Below are 15,114 nucleotides of genomic sequence, written 5' to 3'. Positions count from 1 at the left end.
TACAGTGGTGTGATGGTTTGCATATACTTGGCCCAGGAAGTGGCACTATTAGGAGGTGTAGCCCTGTTGGAGTGGGTGTGGCCTTGAAGTAGGTGTGCCACTGTGGGTGTGGGCTATCAAACTCCTGGAAGCCAGTATTCTCCTAGCAGCCTTCAGATGAAGATGTAGAACCCTCAGCTCCTCCTGCACCATGCCTGCCTGGACGATGCCATGTTCCCACCTTGATGATAATGGACTGACCCTCTAAACCTGTAAGCCAGTCCCAATTAAATGTTGTCCTTATAAGAGTTGCCTTGGGGGCTGGAGAGTGGTTCAGTGGTTAAAAGCAGTGACTATTCTTCCAGAGGTCCTGAGTTCAAATCCCAGCAACCACGTGGTGGCTCACAACCATCTGTAATAACATCTGATGCCCTCTTCTGGTGTGTCTGAAGACAACTACAGTGTACTCATATACATAAAATAAATAAATATTAAAAAAAAAAAGAGAGTTGCCTTGGTCATGGTGTCTGCTCACAGCAGTGAACCCTGACTTAAGACAGGTGGTGAGCGTTTCTCACTCCTTTTACCCAGTGTACTTCCACCATAGGGGCTGGAAAGGTAAAACTGAGTCTCAGACTGGCTTGCATGTACCTGGGTCAGATTCAGAAGTGACACCAAGGACGTCCTCCTGCTCCTTTGAATATTTCACTAGCAAGGTTGTGGAGATAACGTATTTCTCTAGCAGCGATTCTGTGACATCTGTAGCCCTGCAAATACCGAGAACTGGTTCTATCAGAATCAGCAGTGGCTGACCTGCTATAGCTGCAGGATCCCTGGATCATATTTGCAGCCCCATATCCTTAGACCCAAGCATCAGCCAAGGACCCCAGGGAACTTTCCATCCCTCACTGGCAGAAGGAGCAGTCTCTCTGGCAAAGAACTTGTATTGCAGAAATGCTGAAGCATTTTCTGTGCTCCAGCCCACCCAAGCTACTCCGGACTTTCTGAAGGGTTTTAAAAGTGTGTTTCTGTCCTTTAAAACACGTGCAAAGGTTCTGTTTCCTCCACTGATCGTGGGACGATGCAGGCTGGCAGACGTGTTGTATGTGGGAAGAAGGACAGGGAACAAAGGCCTTCCATCGTGTGGAACGGAGGTGACTGACTTCAGGAGTTACTCACTATGAGCATGCAAGCAGACATTGCATGACGGTCTAGCTAGACAAGGAAACGACTTCCTCTCCTGAGGAGTTTAAGTAACCTGACGATGTCATGATATGATGAAAGAGGTGTGTCAGGAGACTACATGCTCGCGGGGATGTCCTTAGCCATTTTTGGTAGAGAAGTCATGAAAGAGGTGACCTTTAAACTTGGTTTGTATGCATACGTAAGAATTGTCCAGAAGGAAGAGCATGAGGAGAGAGGATTCTGTCTGCAGGACTTTTTTGTTTTGTTTTGCTTTGTTGTGTCGTGTTGCTGTTTGAGGCAGGGTTTCTCTGTGTAGCCCTGGCTGTCCTGGAACTCACTCTGTAGATTAGGCTGGACTTGACCTTTGAGATCCATCTGTCTCTGCCTCCCAAATGCTGGGATTAAAGCCAGATGCCAACGCACCAAGCAAAATTTTTTTTCTTAAAAAATATGTCCTGGTGTTGAGTGGTGATGGCACACGCCCTTCACCCCAGGACTCAGGAGGCAGAGGCAGGTGGATTTCTGAGTTCAGGCTAGCCTTATCTATGAAGCCAGCTTAAGGACAGCAAGTGTTGCACAGAGAAACTATGCCCCCAAAAAACAAACACAAAATTTCAAAGGAGGTCTCATTATGCAGACTTGTTGATCTAATTATGTGAACCTGGTGGGCTTAAAATCTGCGGCAACCTTCTCGCTTCTGCCTGGGATTATGGGCGTGTACCACCAAACCTGGCTAAGAAAGAAGTTGAAATGTCTGTGTTCACACTTCCCCAAGAACAACACACAAGAAAGGGAGCGTATTTCTATCTGTCTGTCAGTCTGTCTGTCTACCTCTAGGTCTTGCTAGGTATCCCTGGCCATCCTAGAACTCACTATGTAGACCAGGCTGGCCTTAAACTCACAGAGATCCACCTGCCTCTGCCTCCCAAGTGCTGAGATGGAAGGCTTGCACCACCAGGCCTTGCGGAAGGGGTGCATCTAATATTTATTTATTTATCTATTTATTTATTTATTTATTTATTTATTTATTTAATGTATGTGAGTACACTGTAGCTGTCTTCAGACACACCAGAAGAGGGCATCGGATCCCATTACAGATGGTTGTGAACCACCATGTGGTTGCTGGGAATTGAACTCAGGACCTCTGGAAGGGCAGTCAGTGCTCTTAGCCGCTGAGCCATCTCTCCAGCCCCTGGAAGGGGTGTTTCTAAATACCCACGGATGGAGTTAAGAATAATATAGACTTGGGCTGGAGAGATGGTTCAGTGGTTAAGAGCACTGTCTGCTCTTCCAGAGCTCCTGAGTTCAATTCCCAGCAACCACATGGTGGCTCACAACCATCTATAATCAGGTCTGGTGCTCTCTTCTGGCCTGTAGTTGCACACACGCAGGCAGAAAGCTGTATGATGTATACGTAATAAATAAATAAATAAATACATAAATACATAAATAAATAAATATAAAAAAGAATAATATAGACTGTATCATTATATATTAATGTATATTATAGAGAGGCTTTTTAGATGCAGGGTGAAGGGTAGGGGTGGTGTCTATAAAAAGGAGGGGGGAAAAAGAGTACGTGCAAGCAGTTGGCCTAAAAAAGATTCTGAGGGACCAAAGGGATGGCTTGGTGGTTAGGACTGTAAACTGCTCTTGCAGAGGACTGGAGTTCTGGTCCTAGCACTCACTCTGGGAGGCCTACAACTTCAGCTCCAGGGAATCTGAAGCCTCAGGCCTCTGTGGACACCTGTACTCTTGACTACATATCAACACAGACAGACAAATTAATTTTATTTTAAAAAAGGGAGAAGCCAAGTTTAGTGGGTACACCTTTAAGGCAGAGGGAGGCAGATCTCTGTGTTGGATGCCAATCTGGTTCCACAGCAGGTTCTAGGACACCAAATCTAGGAGACTCTGTCTCAAAAACACTGGAGAGGGAGAGGGAGAGGGAGAGGAAGAAAGGCATAGATTCTGGGCTTTTTACGAGCCTAAGGGTTGGGTATTCTTAAACTTGACTCAACTCTCCAGTCTTCATTATTCCCTCACACCTCATGAGAGAACTAGAATGATACGGAGGTCTGACACTAAAGCCCAGGTCAGTTCCAGGCTAACTGATTGATTACCTTTAGTAACCGAAGCCTTTTAGTTTGCTTACCCACCTTCAAAATTAGGATAATAATGTGTCCCTCTGATGATGTCATAATGACCAAGTCAGGTCGGACAATGTTCCAACTCATAAAACACACACCAGAGAGAGAGAGAGAGAGAAAGAGAGAGAGAGAGAGAGAGAGAGAGAGAGAGAGAGAGAGAGCTCAGTGGTAAAGGCACCTGTTGCTGAGGTTGGTGACTTGAACTCAATCTCCACAACTCCCATGCTAGGAGAGAACTGACTCTTGCAAGCTGTTCTCTGACTTTAACATGTGCCATGGTACACACACACACACACACACACACACACACACATTTATTTTATCCAGAGTGATAAATTTACACCTAAAAATATAAAACACTATAAACTATTTTTTTAACCATTATTTATCCAATAGTTAATCAATGCTAGTTGGTTTAGTTAGGATTGTTTTTAACTTCTGTTTTTATCTTCCTGTCCGGATTTGGTTCAGCTCTTTTCCATTCTCCTCCATTTTCTGTCTGTAGACCTTTCTAGATTCTGAAATGCATTTATGGAAATCTTCCCAAAAGCTGTCCAGAAACTGGGTGTAGTGGCAAACCCCTGAAATCCCAGCACTTGGGAACCTAAGGTAGGTGGATCATAAGTTCAAGGATAGCCTGGGTCATTTGGGAGACTATGCCGTGAACACCCTAACCCGGACACAGAACTATCTACAGAACAAAGTGTGAGTTCTTCAGCCCTGTGCAGGATTCCCCATGCAGCTAGACCCAACCTGCCTTTTGTTCTCTCTCCCCACACTGTAGCCTTTGGCCCAGTTAAATGTTTTACTGTTGCTCAGCCTCCTACATTCTTTCCTAGTTCATTTCCTCCACTCCACAAGGCCTTTCCCCTTCCTGGTCAACATTCCTTCCATTTCCACGGTTCTTACTTTCCCAGTGTAACTGGGGTCGTCTCTCCAAAGCCTTTCTCTGAAGCTGTCTTCCGGCTTCTCAGTGGCACTCTTTGTATACATCCCTATTGCAACATGTATCACACTGTTTTGTGAGCCGTAGTTTGGGTCTACTACGTTTCTTCCAAACAATGAGCCCCTGGATGAAAGACACCTGTTTATCCCTGTTTGCAACAAATGGACCTTTCTGGCTGACAAAAAGGGTTCATTTGAATGATTGGAGGTAGGTGAGATAGGAAACACGGAATAAAGAGGCATTAAGGTTCTGAGATTATTATATATGGTTCTTTCAATGCCAGAAGGAAGACAGTGGCTCTGAGTAAGCAGGGAGTTTACAGTGAACAGGGCCATCTGGTGAGCCCCAGCAGAGCCTTCGAACCTGTACCTCTGGTAGTTAAGCGTGAGCAAGCAAAAGCAAAGTGCTGGTGACTAAGAGGCCACACAGGGATGGAGGCATGTCCCTGGGCATCCTGCCAAGGCCCTCTTTCTGTCACATGCTCCTTGAGTGTCCATGATAAGTGAACAGTGATTTATTTCCCCTCTGGAATGATCGATTTTTGTTCAGTATGAGTCTACAGTTTTATCATTATGTCTCTGCTCTGGAAGGAATTAGGGAAGGGGCTAGAGGGGTGGCACAGCAGTTAAGAGGCTCTGCTTGTCCAGAGGACCTGAGTTCAGTCCCCAACACCCACATCAGGTGGCTTATAACCGCCAGTAACTCCAACTCCGTGGGAGCTTCTGGTTCCTTGGGTATCATCCGTATACACATAGACACAAACACAAAGTCCAGCAGGCATATGTTTAGGGCAGTGGAGAAGGAAAAGAGGACGCTATAAGTTTGACGGATTTGTCAACATCAGAAGAGGACCACACAGGGATGAAGAAGGCATGTCGTTAGGCTTCCTGTCATTTTTCTATTTCTGCTCCATGTTTCTTGAGTATCCATGATAAATAAGTATGTTCTTTTTGTGTTACCGTCAACGCTCAGAACAGTGTCTGACATATAATAATCTTTTCAAAAAAACTTTGTTGAATGAACGACTAAAACATTTGGGAGATAACTTGAGAGGTTAGAGCCAGTTTCCTGAATTCTGTGTTACCTTAGAGCCAGTTTCCTGAATTCGGCGTTACCTTCCCAGCTGTTCTTCTTCTGCTGCCGGCTTCCTTCTCAGGCAGGCTGGGGCTGACTAGTGATGGATGGTAAGCAAGAATGCTGTAGGTTTACAGTTTAACAAGTCACAAGCCCCAAGGACAGAACCCCTTTCCTGAATCTTCCTTTAAAGCCTTGACTAGTCCTACAGTCAGCTTGGCTTAGGTCAGTTAACAGTCTCTAAAATTGGGCAGTCCTGGGTCCAGTCCTGCTCCTCAGTTGGGGTAAAGTCTAGCTGCACTTCATCCGAAAACAGGATCTAGTGGTTCTCTAAAAGAAAATGTGGTTCTATCACCAGAAGAAGGGGGACAAAGGCTGACAGAAATGACAGAAGTCCATCACCTCGTCAGGGGTGACAAGCCAGAGCAGAGTGGTTCTTCTCTTTTCATACCAGCCCAATGAACCTGTGCTTGTTGATAATGTCTTAGTTTAAATGCCTCTTTCACCTGTCTCTGTCTGTCTTCACAAAGCCTTCCTCCTCCCTGGATGCCTGTGTCAAATATATCTCCCTCTGAGTCTCTTCTGGATGCAATCCCATCCCTCCTAGTGCCAAGTCCAGGGCCAGGGAAGGGCATGCATGACCTCTCCGGAAAGCAGGCATTAACACATCGTGGAGTGCCACAGAGTCTAGAGCATGCAGTCTTCCATTCCAGCAGAGCTGCAAGACTGTGTGAAGGACTTAACAAGTTGCTTTCTACCAAACCCAAGCCATTTATTTCCACAGTCTAACCTCCATTCTCCGCTATGCTGTTTGTATGTTTTGTTGTTTGCAATGTACAGGAACTTGAAACCTGGAGAAGAGGTTTGTGTAAGGCTCCAGGTTTTTGTAAGGAAGGTTCACAGAAAAGAGACACCATCCTTGTATATAAACCCCACTGTGAGCCAGGTCTGAAATAGACACAAGGTCACAGTAATCATCTTTTTAAAAACGTGCATTCTTTAGGTGTTTTGCCTACACATCACACATATCTGGGTGAAGGTGTCCGATCCTCTGGAAATGGAGTTACAGACAGTTGTAAGTATCCATGTGGTTACTTGGAATCGAACCCAGGTCCTCTGGAGGGACAGCCAGTGCTCTTAACAGCTGCGTCATCTCCATCCCCAACAGGATTTTTTTTTTTCCCCCGGAGCTGGGGACCGAACCCAGGGCCTTGCGCTTCCTAGGCAAGCGCTCTACCACTGAGCTAAATCCCCAACCCCAACAGGAATCATTTTAACCATACTTTCAAGCGCTTATTTCCCTCTCCAGTCGACAAAAGCTCTGAAAGTGGTGTTGTGACTTCTCTAGGGTTACATACACAGCTCTCACGATTACTAGCTTATTTTCTAGTAAGAGCAGTGAGGCAGTGTTGCTGTGTAGCTCAGGCTGGTCTCAAATCAAGCAGTCCTCCTGCCGCAGCCTCTGCAGCACTGGAATTACAGAGTCACAGATGGGGGGCTCCCTAGTGTTCCCATCTCTCCCAACTTAACTTTGCTGTCCGCGCCCTGTATCTACATCCTCCGGCAAGCACAGTGATTGGATGCTCACCAAGGGCCACCAGGGCGCGCTCGCAGCCAGGCGCGAGGCCTCTGAGGGCGGGAGGCTCTGTGATTGGGAGGCGCGGCTGTCAGTTAGCCGTGGGCGGGGCGGTGGGCGGTGGGCGTGGCCTGCATGAATAAGGCGCGCTTCAGCGCGTCGAGCGCTTCGCCACCGCCCGCCGGACTACGAGGCGCCCCCTGAGGGGCGGAGGAATCGGGCCTGGGGAGCGGGCGCTGAGGGAGGAGCCAGGTCGGAGCTGCTGAGGGCCCTGGCGAGGAGGTGGAGGGCTGAGGCCCGGAGGAGGCCCCGCCGCGATGGGCAACCTGGAGAGCACCGACGGCGGCCCGGGCGAGCCGCCCTCCGTCCCTCTGCTGCTGCCGCCCGGCAAGACGCCGATGCCCGAGCCGTGCGAGTTGGAAGAGAGATTCGCCCTAGTGCTGGTGAGACCGGCGCTGCTGCCTTCCCGCCGCCCCCCAACCCCCCGCCGGGTCCCGCCCACCCCCTCAGCCCTGTCTATGCCTGACCGGGCCGGCAGCTCGGAGCGGCCCGTCGGGGGTCGGGGAGGAGGGGTCCCCAAGCCGGGGACCTGCCCGAGGTCCAGACTCCTCCCTCCCCACTTCCCTCAGACTTCCCGGTCCGCTGCCGGAATTCCATTCCCGGGACCTCGCCGGTGGGACGTTTTCGGAAGCTGTTGGGTCCCCAGCCAAAATGAGGCATTTTTCCTCCCGTATGAGAGTGGGTCTCGCGTTCAGACCAGATGTTGCGGGGAGGAAAGAGGGGAGCGGAGAAGGGGCTGGCTGCCCTTGGGGGTGGGGGGTGGGATAAGGAGCGATGCCATTCTACTTATTTCAGAACCGCCTGCAGGCATCCTGCTAAGTTGTAGTGGATTTGCCTAGGCTGAACATGTGGATAAGCCATTTGACTAGGCATTTTTTTTCCCAATTGAAACAATACACAAACCATCCCGCCTGATTTTTTTCTTCCCCCCTCGTTTCATCTTAAGCTTTGGTGACTGGTTTGTGTTCCGTGGCTTGTGGTTCTTTGTAGTCCTCCTGTGGTCTCAAAAGGGATGGTCTTATAAAGACGAACTTTCAGAGGTGGTGTTGGGATTTTCCTTTGCTCTGGGGCTCGGACGTTGATGTGGATGGCTCTGAGTAGAGAGGTTAGTAGGTATCACTGAGTTGAAGCTGGACCATGTGTTCACCATGAAGCTTTAGAAAAAGAAATTTGAAACAAGAAAAAGAAATTTGAACGTATGCTAAATACATTCAGATAAACCTGAAAACTTGGGGAAATGGCTTTCAGTTCCCCCCACAGAGCTCTTAGAAGATAGTAATAATTCTGGTGTATTGTTGGTACAGCCTGAAGGACTGACTTTGCCCGTGAGGAGGGATAAGTTGTAGACTTAGCAGCCTTATTGGATTTCATCTGCCTTGGAAGAGGGAGATTAGATCTGTTGGCAGCAATGGAGCTGTCTAGAGATCCTGGCCTCTGCAATGTGGAGAACCTGACATCAGCTCAATGGCACCAACTTGGACTCAGAGAGAGTCCAGGATGTTCCAAAGAAGCTTTCCACGGAAAGCAAGAAAGGGTCTCCCCTTGGCGCTTGCTTCACCTCAGAGCACACCTGGAGGGGATCAGTCATGACTTTCAGCTGTCCCTGGGAAGAAGGCAAAAAAAAAAAAAAAAAAGGCAAAATGCTTGCACACCTGTGATGTGTCTGCACCACGTCTATACAGAACCTGTTTTAAGGCACTGGGCTGGGTCGGGGCTCCTGGGATCAATGTTCTGAGCAAGTCATCCCAAGCCCTCCAACCTCTGCCTAGATCATGTGTCTGTGCCAGAAAGCCAGGAGTCTGTGGTCTTGACTCAGCGTTGATACAACTTTCCCAGCCAGAGTGTTTTCCGGAGGAGTTGTGGGGGGTGGAACTCCATAAATGCAGCGGGGTTTGGGAAACCCTCGTCTGACAAGAGTAGGCATATCCTCTGACCAGTTATACAGTATAAGATAGTTACCTTCCTCAGATTTCTGCACCTCACACTCCTTTTGGGAAATACAAGTGATCTCAGATCTGAGTCACTCTTGAGACTCAGTTACATTTACTGAGCATATAGTGCACAGCAGACTGCTAAATCTTTGACTTCCACTTTTCATTAAATCTGTGGGCATAGTCCCGTGTTTCCACCCACGTTGTAGAGGAAAGTGGGGCTGGGGGGATTCATAAGTGACTTAGTGCCAACCGTCTGAGCAGACACTGAAGGAAACTTGAAAGTCTAGAATCTCCTGACCCGCTAGCTCTCCCCTAAGCAGTCAGTTGCATTGGAGTTGTCAAACTGGGAAAGAAGAAGGAGCAACAAAGGAACAGCTTGTGGCTTACAAAGAGCTCTTACCCAGTGCTGATGTTGGTCACACACATCAGTTCTCACAGTCCCACCAGGACAGAATCATTGGCTGCAGCTGTGAACAATGCTGTGGTGACCATCCCTTCACTTCGTAATTTCCTTAGGATAGAAACTTTACATTGAACCAGATCAATTATAGGTTGTACATTGTTTATTTTCAAAAAAGTTGTTATTACCATGTCTGTGACTATGGGCATGCACCTGTATGTATGGCTTGAGCAGAGGTCAGAGGACAACTTTTGGGAGTCAGTTCTCTCCTTCTACTGCAGGTTCTGGACTTCAACTCAAGTCGTTAGGCCGTCCCCAACAGGAGCTCTACCTGCTGAGCTACCTTGCCAGCTCTATAAATTGTTTTTAAGGTCTTAAATACATTATCTCCACATAATGTGGTACAATAGCACATGCCTGGGATCTCTTTTTTTTTTTTTTTTTTTCTTTTTTTTTTGGAGCTGGGGACCGAACCAGGGCCTTGCGCTTCCTAGGCAAGCGCTCTACCACTGAGCTAAATCCCCAACCCCAACCTGGGATCTCTTGTGAAGCTAGGGCAATAGACTTGTAAACTCAAGGCCTGTCTCAGTTATATAGTGATACACTATGGCAAAACCAAACCTTCCTCCTCCAAAAAAAGGTGTCCTCCAAGTGAGGAAAGAGGATTTTCCTCTTGATTGTAAATATATATATATATATATATATATATATATATATATATATATATATATATAGTACATTTGGAAATTACTGAAAGATAGAAAATCATCTCTACTATGGACTAGTAATTTTTTTCCTAGTAAGATTTTTGACACACTTAAATATATTTTAACAATTAAGGTAAGACCCCCTCAGACTGTCATAAACTGCGTTTTTCTTTTTTTAGTTTTTCTTTTTTAATTAATTTTTTTATTTCACAAGCATTAATTGTTTTGCCTACATGTATGTATGTATGTGTGAGTTCTCCTGGAACTGAAGTTACGGACATTTGTATGCTGCCATGTGGGTGGGGTGGTTGGAATTGAACCTGGGTCCTCTGGAAGAATAGCCAAAGTTCTTAACTGCTGAACTATCTCCAGCACCCTCCCCCCAAGCCCCCCCCCCTTTGTTTTGTTTTGTTTTTAGAGACAGGATTTCTCTGTGTAGCCTTGGCTGTCCTGGAACTTGGTCTGTAGACCAGGTTGGCCCTAAACTCACAGAGAAATGCCTGTCTCTGCCTTCTGTGTGCTTCGATTAAGGGCCATGGGCCATCACTCCCGGCTGAGTTTTTCTTTATAATTTAACCATTTTCTAACTTTTAAAACACTCTTAGTATCGCGACTTTATGGCTACATAGTACTCCACAATAGAGTAATTGGTTACTATGTTATCTTGTACTTTTCTTTTTTTTTTTTTTTTTTTTTTTTTTTTTTTTTTTTCTTTTTTTTTTTGGAGCTGAGGACCGAACCCAGGGCCTTGCGCTTCCTGAGGCAAACAAGCGCTCTACCACTGAGCTAAAGCCCCAACCCCTGTACTTTTCTTTTAACTCTGTTTTGTTTCCTGATGAATTCCTTATGCACAAATGTTTTTCTTCATCTCTGATTATTGTCCTAGATAGATTTCTACTATTGGCATTATTGGGCCACAGTTTAAATGTTTTTTCAAGGCCATTGAGATCTATGCTTTTTTTTTTTAAATCATTTATTTGTGTGTGTGCTGTGCTGTGCTGTGCTGTGTTGTATGTATGTGGAGATCAGAGAGTAACTTTCAACTTTCAGGAGTTGGCTTTCTCATTCTACCTCCAGGATTGAACTCTCGGGTCATCTGACTCTGAAGCAAGCACCATAACCCAGTGACCTATCTTGATACCCAAGACCTGTCTATACCTTCTCTTAAAGTTGTGTCAATGACTCCCTGTCTACTATAATAAATTAGTATCTCATTTTCTCTCCCCATTTCTTCTCTTCCTTTTTCATAGTGCTTGAAATCTAACCCAAAACCTCCTTCATTCTAGACAAGTTCTCTCCCCATTACCCGCATCCCTGGACCATTTTTCTTCCTTCCTTCCTCCATCCATCCACATTCTGAGACAGGAACTTTCTTCATAACCCCAACAGTCCTGGAACTCACTATGTGTAGACCAAGCTACATTCAAACTCACAAGAGAATTGCCTGCCTCTACCTCCCGAGTGCTGGGATTAGAAGTGTGTGCCACAAGGTCTGGTCTTGTCTTTATAACCACTTCTGGATGGTTTAGATTTTTGAGAACTCTTGTCTCTTTGCTAGCTGGTTTTACTTTGCATTTTCCTGACTATTTTGTCATGTGTTTTGGCTGCCTTTGTCTTTTCTTTGTTGGGGTTTTATTGTATGTTCACATGTCTATGTAATACGTTTTTTTTTGTAGTTTCACATTATAAATCTTTTTCACACATGAAAGAGTATAAATAGCTAACTGTTCTGTGAGGATAAAACACTGGGGAGTTCTTGTCCCTTATGCTCTGCAAGGAGAAGCCTCTGGTGCTGGGCCAGCTGGGCCTGCACGTCTCACAGCTGGGCAGCCCAGGTGGCAGTCACAGTCTTGAGAGAACTACCACAGTTGGTGAGCACAGGAACAGACCAAAATAACCAGTCTTCAGTGAAGTGAAAAAAAGAAGCCAAGGTAGAGAGGAAATGAAACCACAGATCTTCCCCTGAGGCTTCTTGGGAAGGCAGGGTCAAGGTCTCCCCTGAGGTCAAGACCAAGGTATTTGCCCCAGAGCTGGCTGTGGTGAACCCATAGGACCCAGTGCTGTCTGCCTGAATAGTGCCTGCTCTGCTAGGCATCTGGCCTCCATTTCGGGGAGACATTTCTTGCATTTGAGCTGAGCTGCAGCAATGACAGGGAGAGGCTGGGGGTTCATTCCCATTTAGAACTACTTTTGAAAAAGAGAAAGACCATTTTCTTTGAAGATAGAGAAAGGTGCTGTGGTCACTCCCGAGAGGTCTCTTGTCCCCTCTGGGCATGAGACTTCAGGACCCCCTTTTTGAGCAGCTGTAGATGAAACAGATGGCTTTAAGGTTCTCTATCTGTGGAAGTGGGGTGGGCAGGAGATTCTAGAATGAAGCTGAACTGGGTAGCTAGGATCCCTGAGTTTTCCCTGCTTTCCCTGAGAGGGATGGAGGCATCCCGCTGACTTAGTCCTCCTGGTGCCCCTCCCACACCCATGGCTGCCTCTGTCTTCATAGCTTGCCCCATTCTGCCCTCTCTCCTTTCCCTGCCCTCTCCGGGTTCTCTTACCACATTTGTCGTCTTGCAGTAAAGGTGTGACTTGGGAATTTATGTGTTGGGTAGGAGAGGACCTAGAAAAGCATCATGTGTTACTGTGCTCACTGGCTGCCAAAACAGCTGAGGGGGTGGCAGGAAGTGATAGAAGGAAAAATCCCTATGGCAGCCAAGGGTGAGGGTGCAGAGCCTCTCAAGTCCTGAACTTCAGTGGTCTGCGTAGACATGGTTTGTAAAGTTCTCTGTGACACTGAAAAATATTGTAAATAACTTTAAGAACGGTAAAGAGACTGTGCCTGGCTGGGTTCAGGCCTATACCAATTGGGGGTTTAATTCCTGTCTCCATTCTCCTCTGTCTTCTTCTTTTTTTTTTTTTTTTGGAGCTGGGGACTGAACCCAGGGCCTTGTGCTTGCTAGGCAAGCGCTCTACCACTGAGCTAAATCCCCAACCCCTCCTCTGTCTTCTTAGTCACCTTAGACATTCTTCCCGGGCTAGAGTTGTCCTGTTGGTTTTGGCATGAGGTCCCCAGTATGCAGTGACAAGAGAGATCCTTCCTTCCTTTCTTCCTTCTTTCCTTCCTTCCTTCCTTCCTTTCTTTTCTTTCTTTCTTTTTTTTTTTTTTTTTGAGACAGGTTAAGCCTCTAACTCAGAGGTCCACCTGTGTCCCCCACCCCACCCTTGTGCTGGGATTAAAGGTGTGCTCGACACCACCTAGCTAGATGTGTACACTTTTCTTCCCATCTTTGGGTCAGTCTAGAAAGGAGACTGTCTCATTCTTCAGTTACCCAGCCCTCTTCTGAAAGCTGGATCAAGCCTGAGACTTGGTTATTTTAAGAGATGGTTATTCCGTTCTAAGAACTGCTTAGACGTCAGACTTTCGCTGTTTCATTTATTATTTCTATCCGTTTACTTGCAGGGAACCAACCTTCTACATAGTCCCCGTTTCTCATGAAACCACTAAAAAAAAAAAATACACCCCCCTACCCCACACACACTCTCACTGGTTTGAGATTTGCCAGCTCAGACTTAAAGGAAGGCTGTTAATTCTGTAATCAGTCTTAGGTTCCGATCAGTTTTTGTTTTCTGTTTTTTCATCTGTAAAGACTGTGAACAAATCTTTTTTTTTTTTTCTTTTCTATTTTTTTTTTTTGGAGCTGGGGCCCGAACCCAGGGCCTTGCGCTTGCTAGGCAAGCGCTCTACCACTGAGCTAAATCCCCAACCCCTGAACAAATCTTATAGCTTAAAATTTTTAATTAGGGTTGGGGATTTAGTTCAGTAGTAGAGCGCTTGCCTAGCAAGCGCAAGGCCCTGTGTTTGGTCCCCAGCTCCGAAAAAAAAATTAATTATATTTCTACTCACTTACTGAGTATATGTGGGCACACGTGTGCCACAGTGTGGATATGGAGGACCAACAGTGCCTTGTGGGAGTCTGTCCTCTCCTCCTGCCATGTGGGTCCCAGGAATTGGACTCAGGTTGTCAGCCTTTGCGGTCACAGGCCTTCCCTGCCCACCAGCCCAATCCCGCAACTGTTCTGAGCCACTTTTGTTCTCTATGATGTAGTGAGGATAAGACTTACTCCACGGAAGTGTTTTAAGGATACTCCTGGATGCTAACATGGTTTTAATTGAGGAAAGGGTTGGCCTATGTTGAAGTCTTGGAGAGCAATGAGGTTACTACACTAAGTGCTGCTGTGCTTAGTACAGAAGTCCATGGTTAAACAAAGTGATTAGGTTTGACTCTCATACTGCTGGTCCCAACACTGGGGAGGCCAGCAGGACTACAAAGAGAGGCCTTGTATTTAAATTTTTATTTTAACGGAATAAAAGTAAAGATAGAGCCATCTCTTAATGAACTTCTGCCTTAGAAAAGAGCAGACCTTTTTGTTATTCCTATCTACAGGGTTAGTGCCTGGTTCTTCTGATACAGTAGGCTCCACCCTAAACTCTGTCAAAGAAGTTTGGCATATGCATGCTCTATCTCCACTCTGGTCAGTCTTATATTTGGGAATGTGTTATTAAGAAATATTTTTGTATGGCTAGGATAGAGCTAAGAGTAGGATCTTTTGTAGCTCAGGCTAGCCTAGAACTCCTCCTGATTGTCTGGCTTCTACCTCTCAAATGGCTATTACAGGCATGTAGTACCATGGCTAGCTGAATTTCTAAGTGCATTTGATAGTGCTTCTTTATTTTGTGAATAACAGATCCCTTTGAAAGTCCATTCAACTCCATTGTCTCCTTCATGTGCATGTTGCGTATACAGTGTTTTGAGGGGCTCTGGGTCTGTTCTTGGCTCTCTCAGGAAGTCCTGGTTTTGATTGTGGGAGGAGGGTGAAGAGACCTTAATACTAACAGTGATAGAGTCTGTGGTAAGAGAGAACCCTACTTCATCAGTGCAGATAAAACGGTGCTCTGGTGGTGGTGACAGCCAAGGCATCCTGTTGAAGTTTGGCTGCTTCCCTTTTAGAGAGAGGTATTCAGCCCCCTTGACACTATTTTACCTTGTTAAGGAGAAGGGGAGAGGGGGCTGCCCACATTTTTGAGTTAGGGGTCTGTCTAGTCCTCAAATT

The 15,114-nt window shown here is 46.3% G+C and overlaps 1 protein-coding gene across 2 annotated transcripts in view; it reads left to right on the top strand.

Moving 5' to 3' along the window:
• Nucleotides 1-7,078: 7,078 nt before the first annotated feature.
• Nucleotides 7,079-15,114, top strand: part of Fmnl3 (formin like 3) — a 51,480-nt gene continuing 43,444 nt past the window's right edge. For both annotated transcript variants that reach the window (XM_032886234.1, XM_032886243.1), the window contains exon 1: nt 7,079-7,353. In XM_032886234.1, coding sequence (XP_032742125.1) covers nt 7,228-7,353 — 126 coding nt within the window. In that variant the 5' untranslated portion in view covers nt 7,079-7,227. The remainder of the gene's footprint in view (nt 7,354-15,114) is intronic.

The sequence above is a fragment of the Rattus rattus genome, chromosome 1 (genome assembly GCF_011064425.1).
Source record: "Rattus rattus isolate New Zealand chromosome 1, Rrattus_CSIRO_v1, whole genome shotgun sequence".
NCBI classification, from domain to species: domain Eukaryota; kingdom Metazoa; phylum Chordata; class Mammalia; order Rodentia; family Muridae; genus Rattus; species Rattus rattus.
This window is presented reverse-complemented; position numbering and strand designations above follow the sequence as displayed.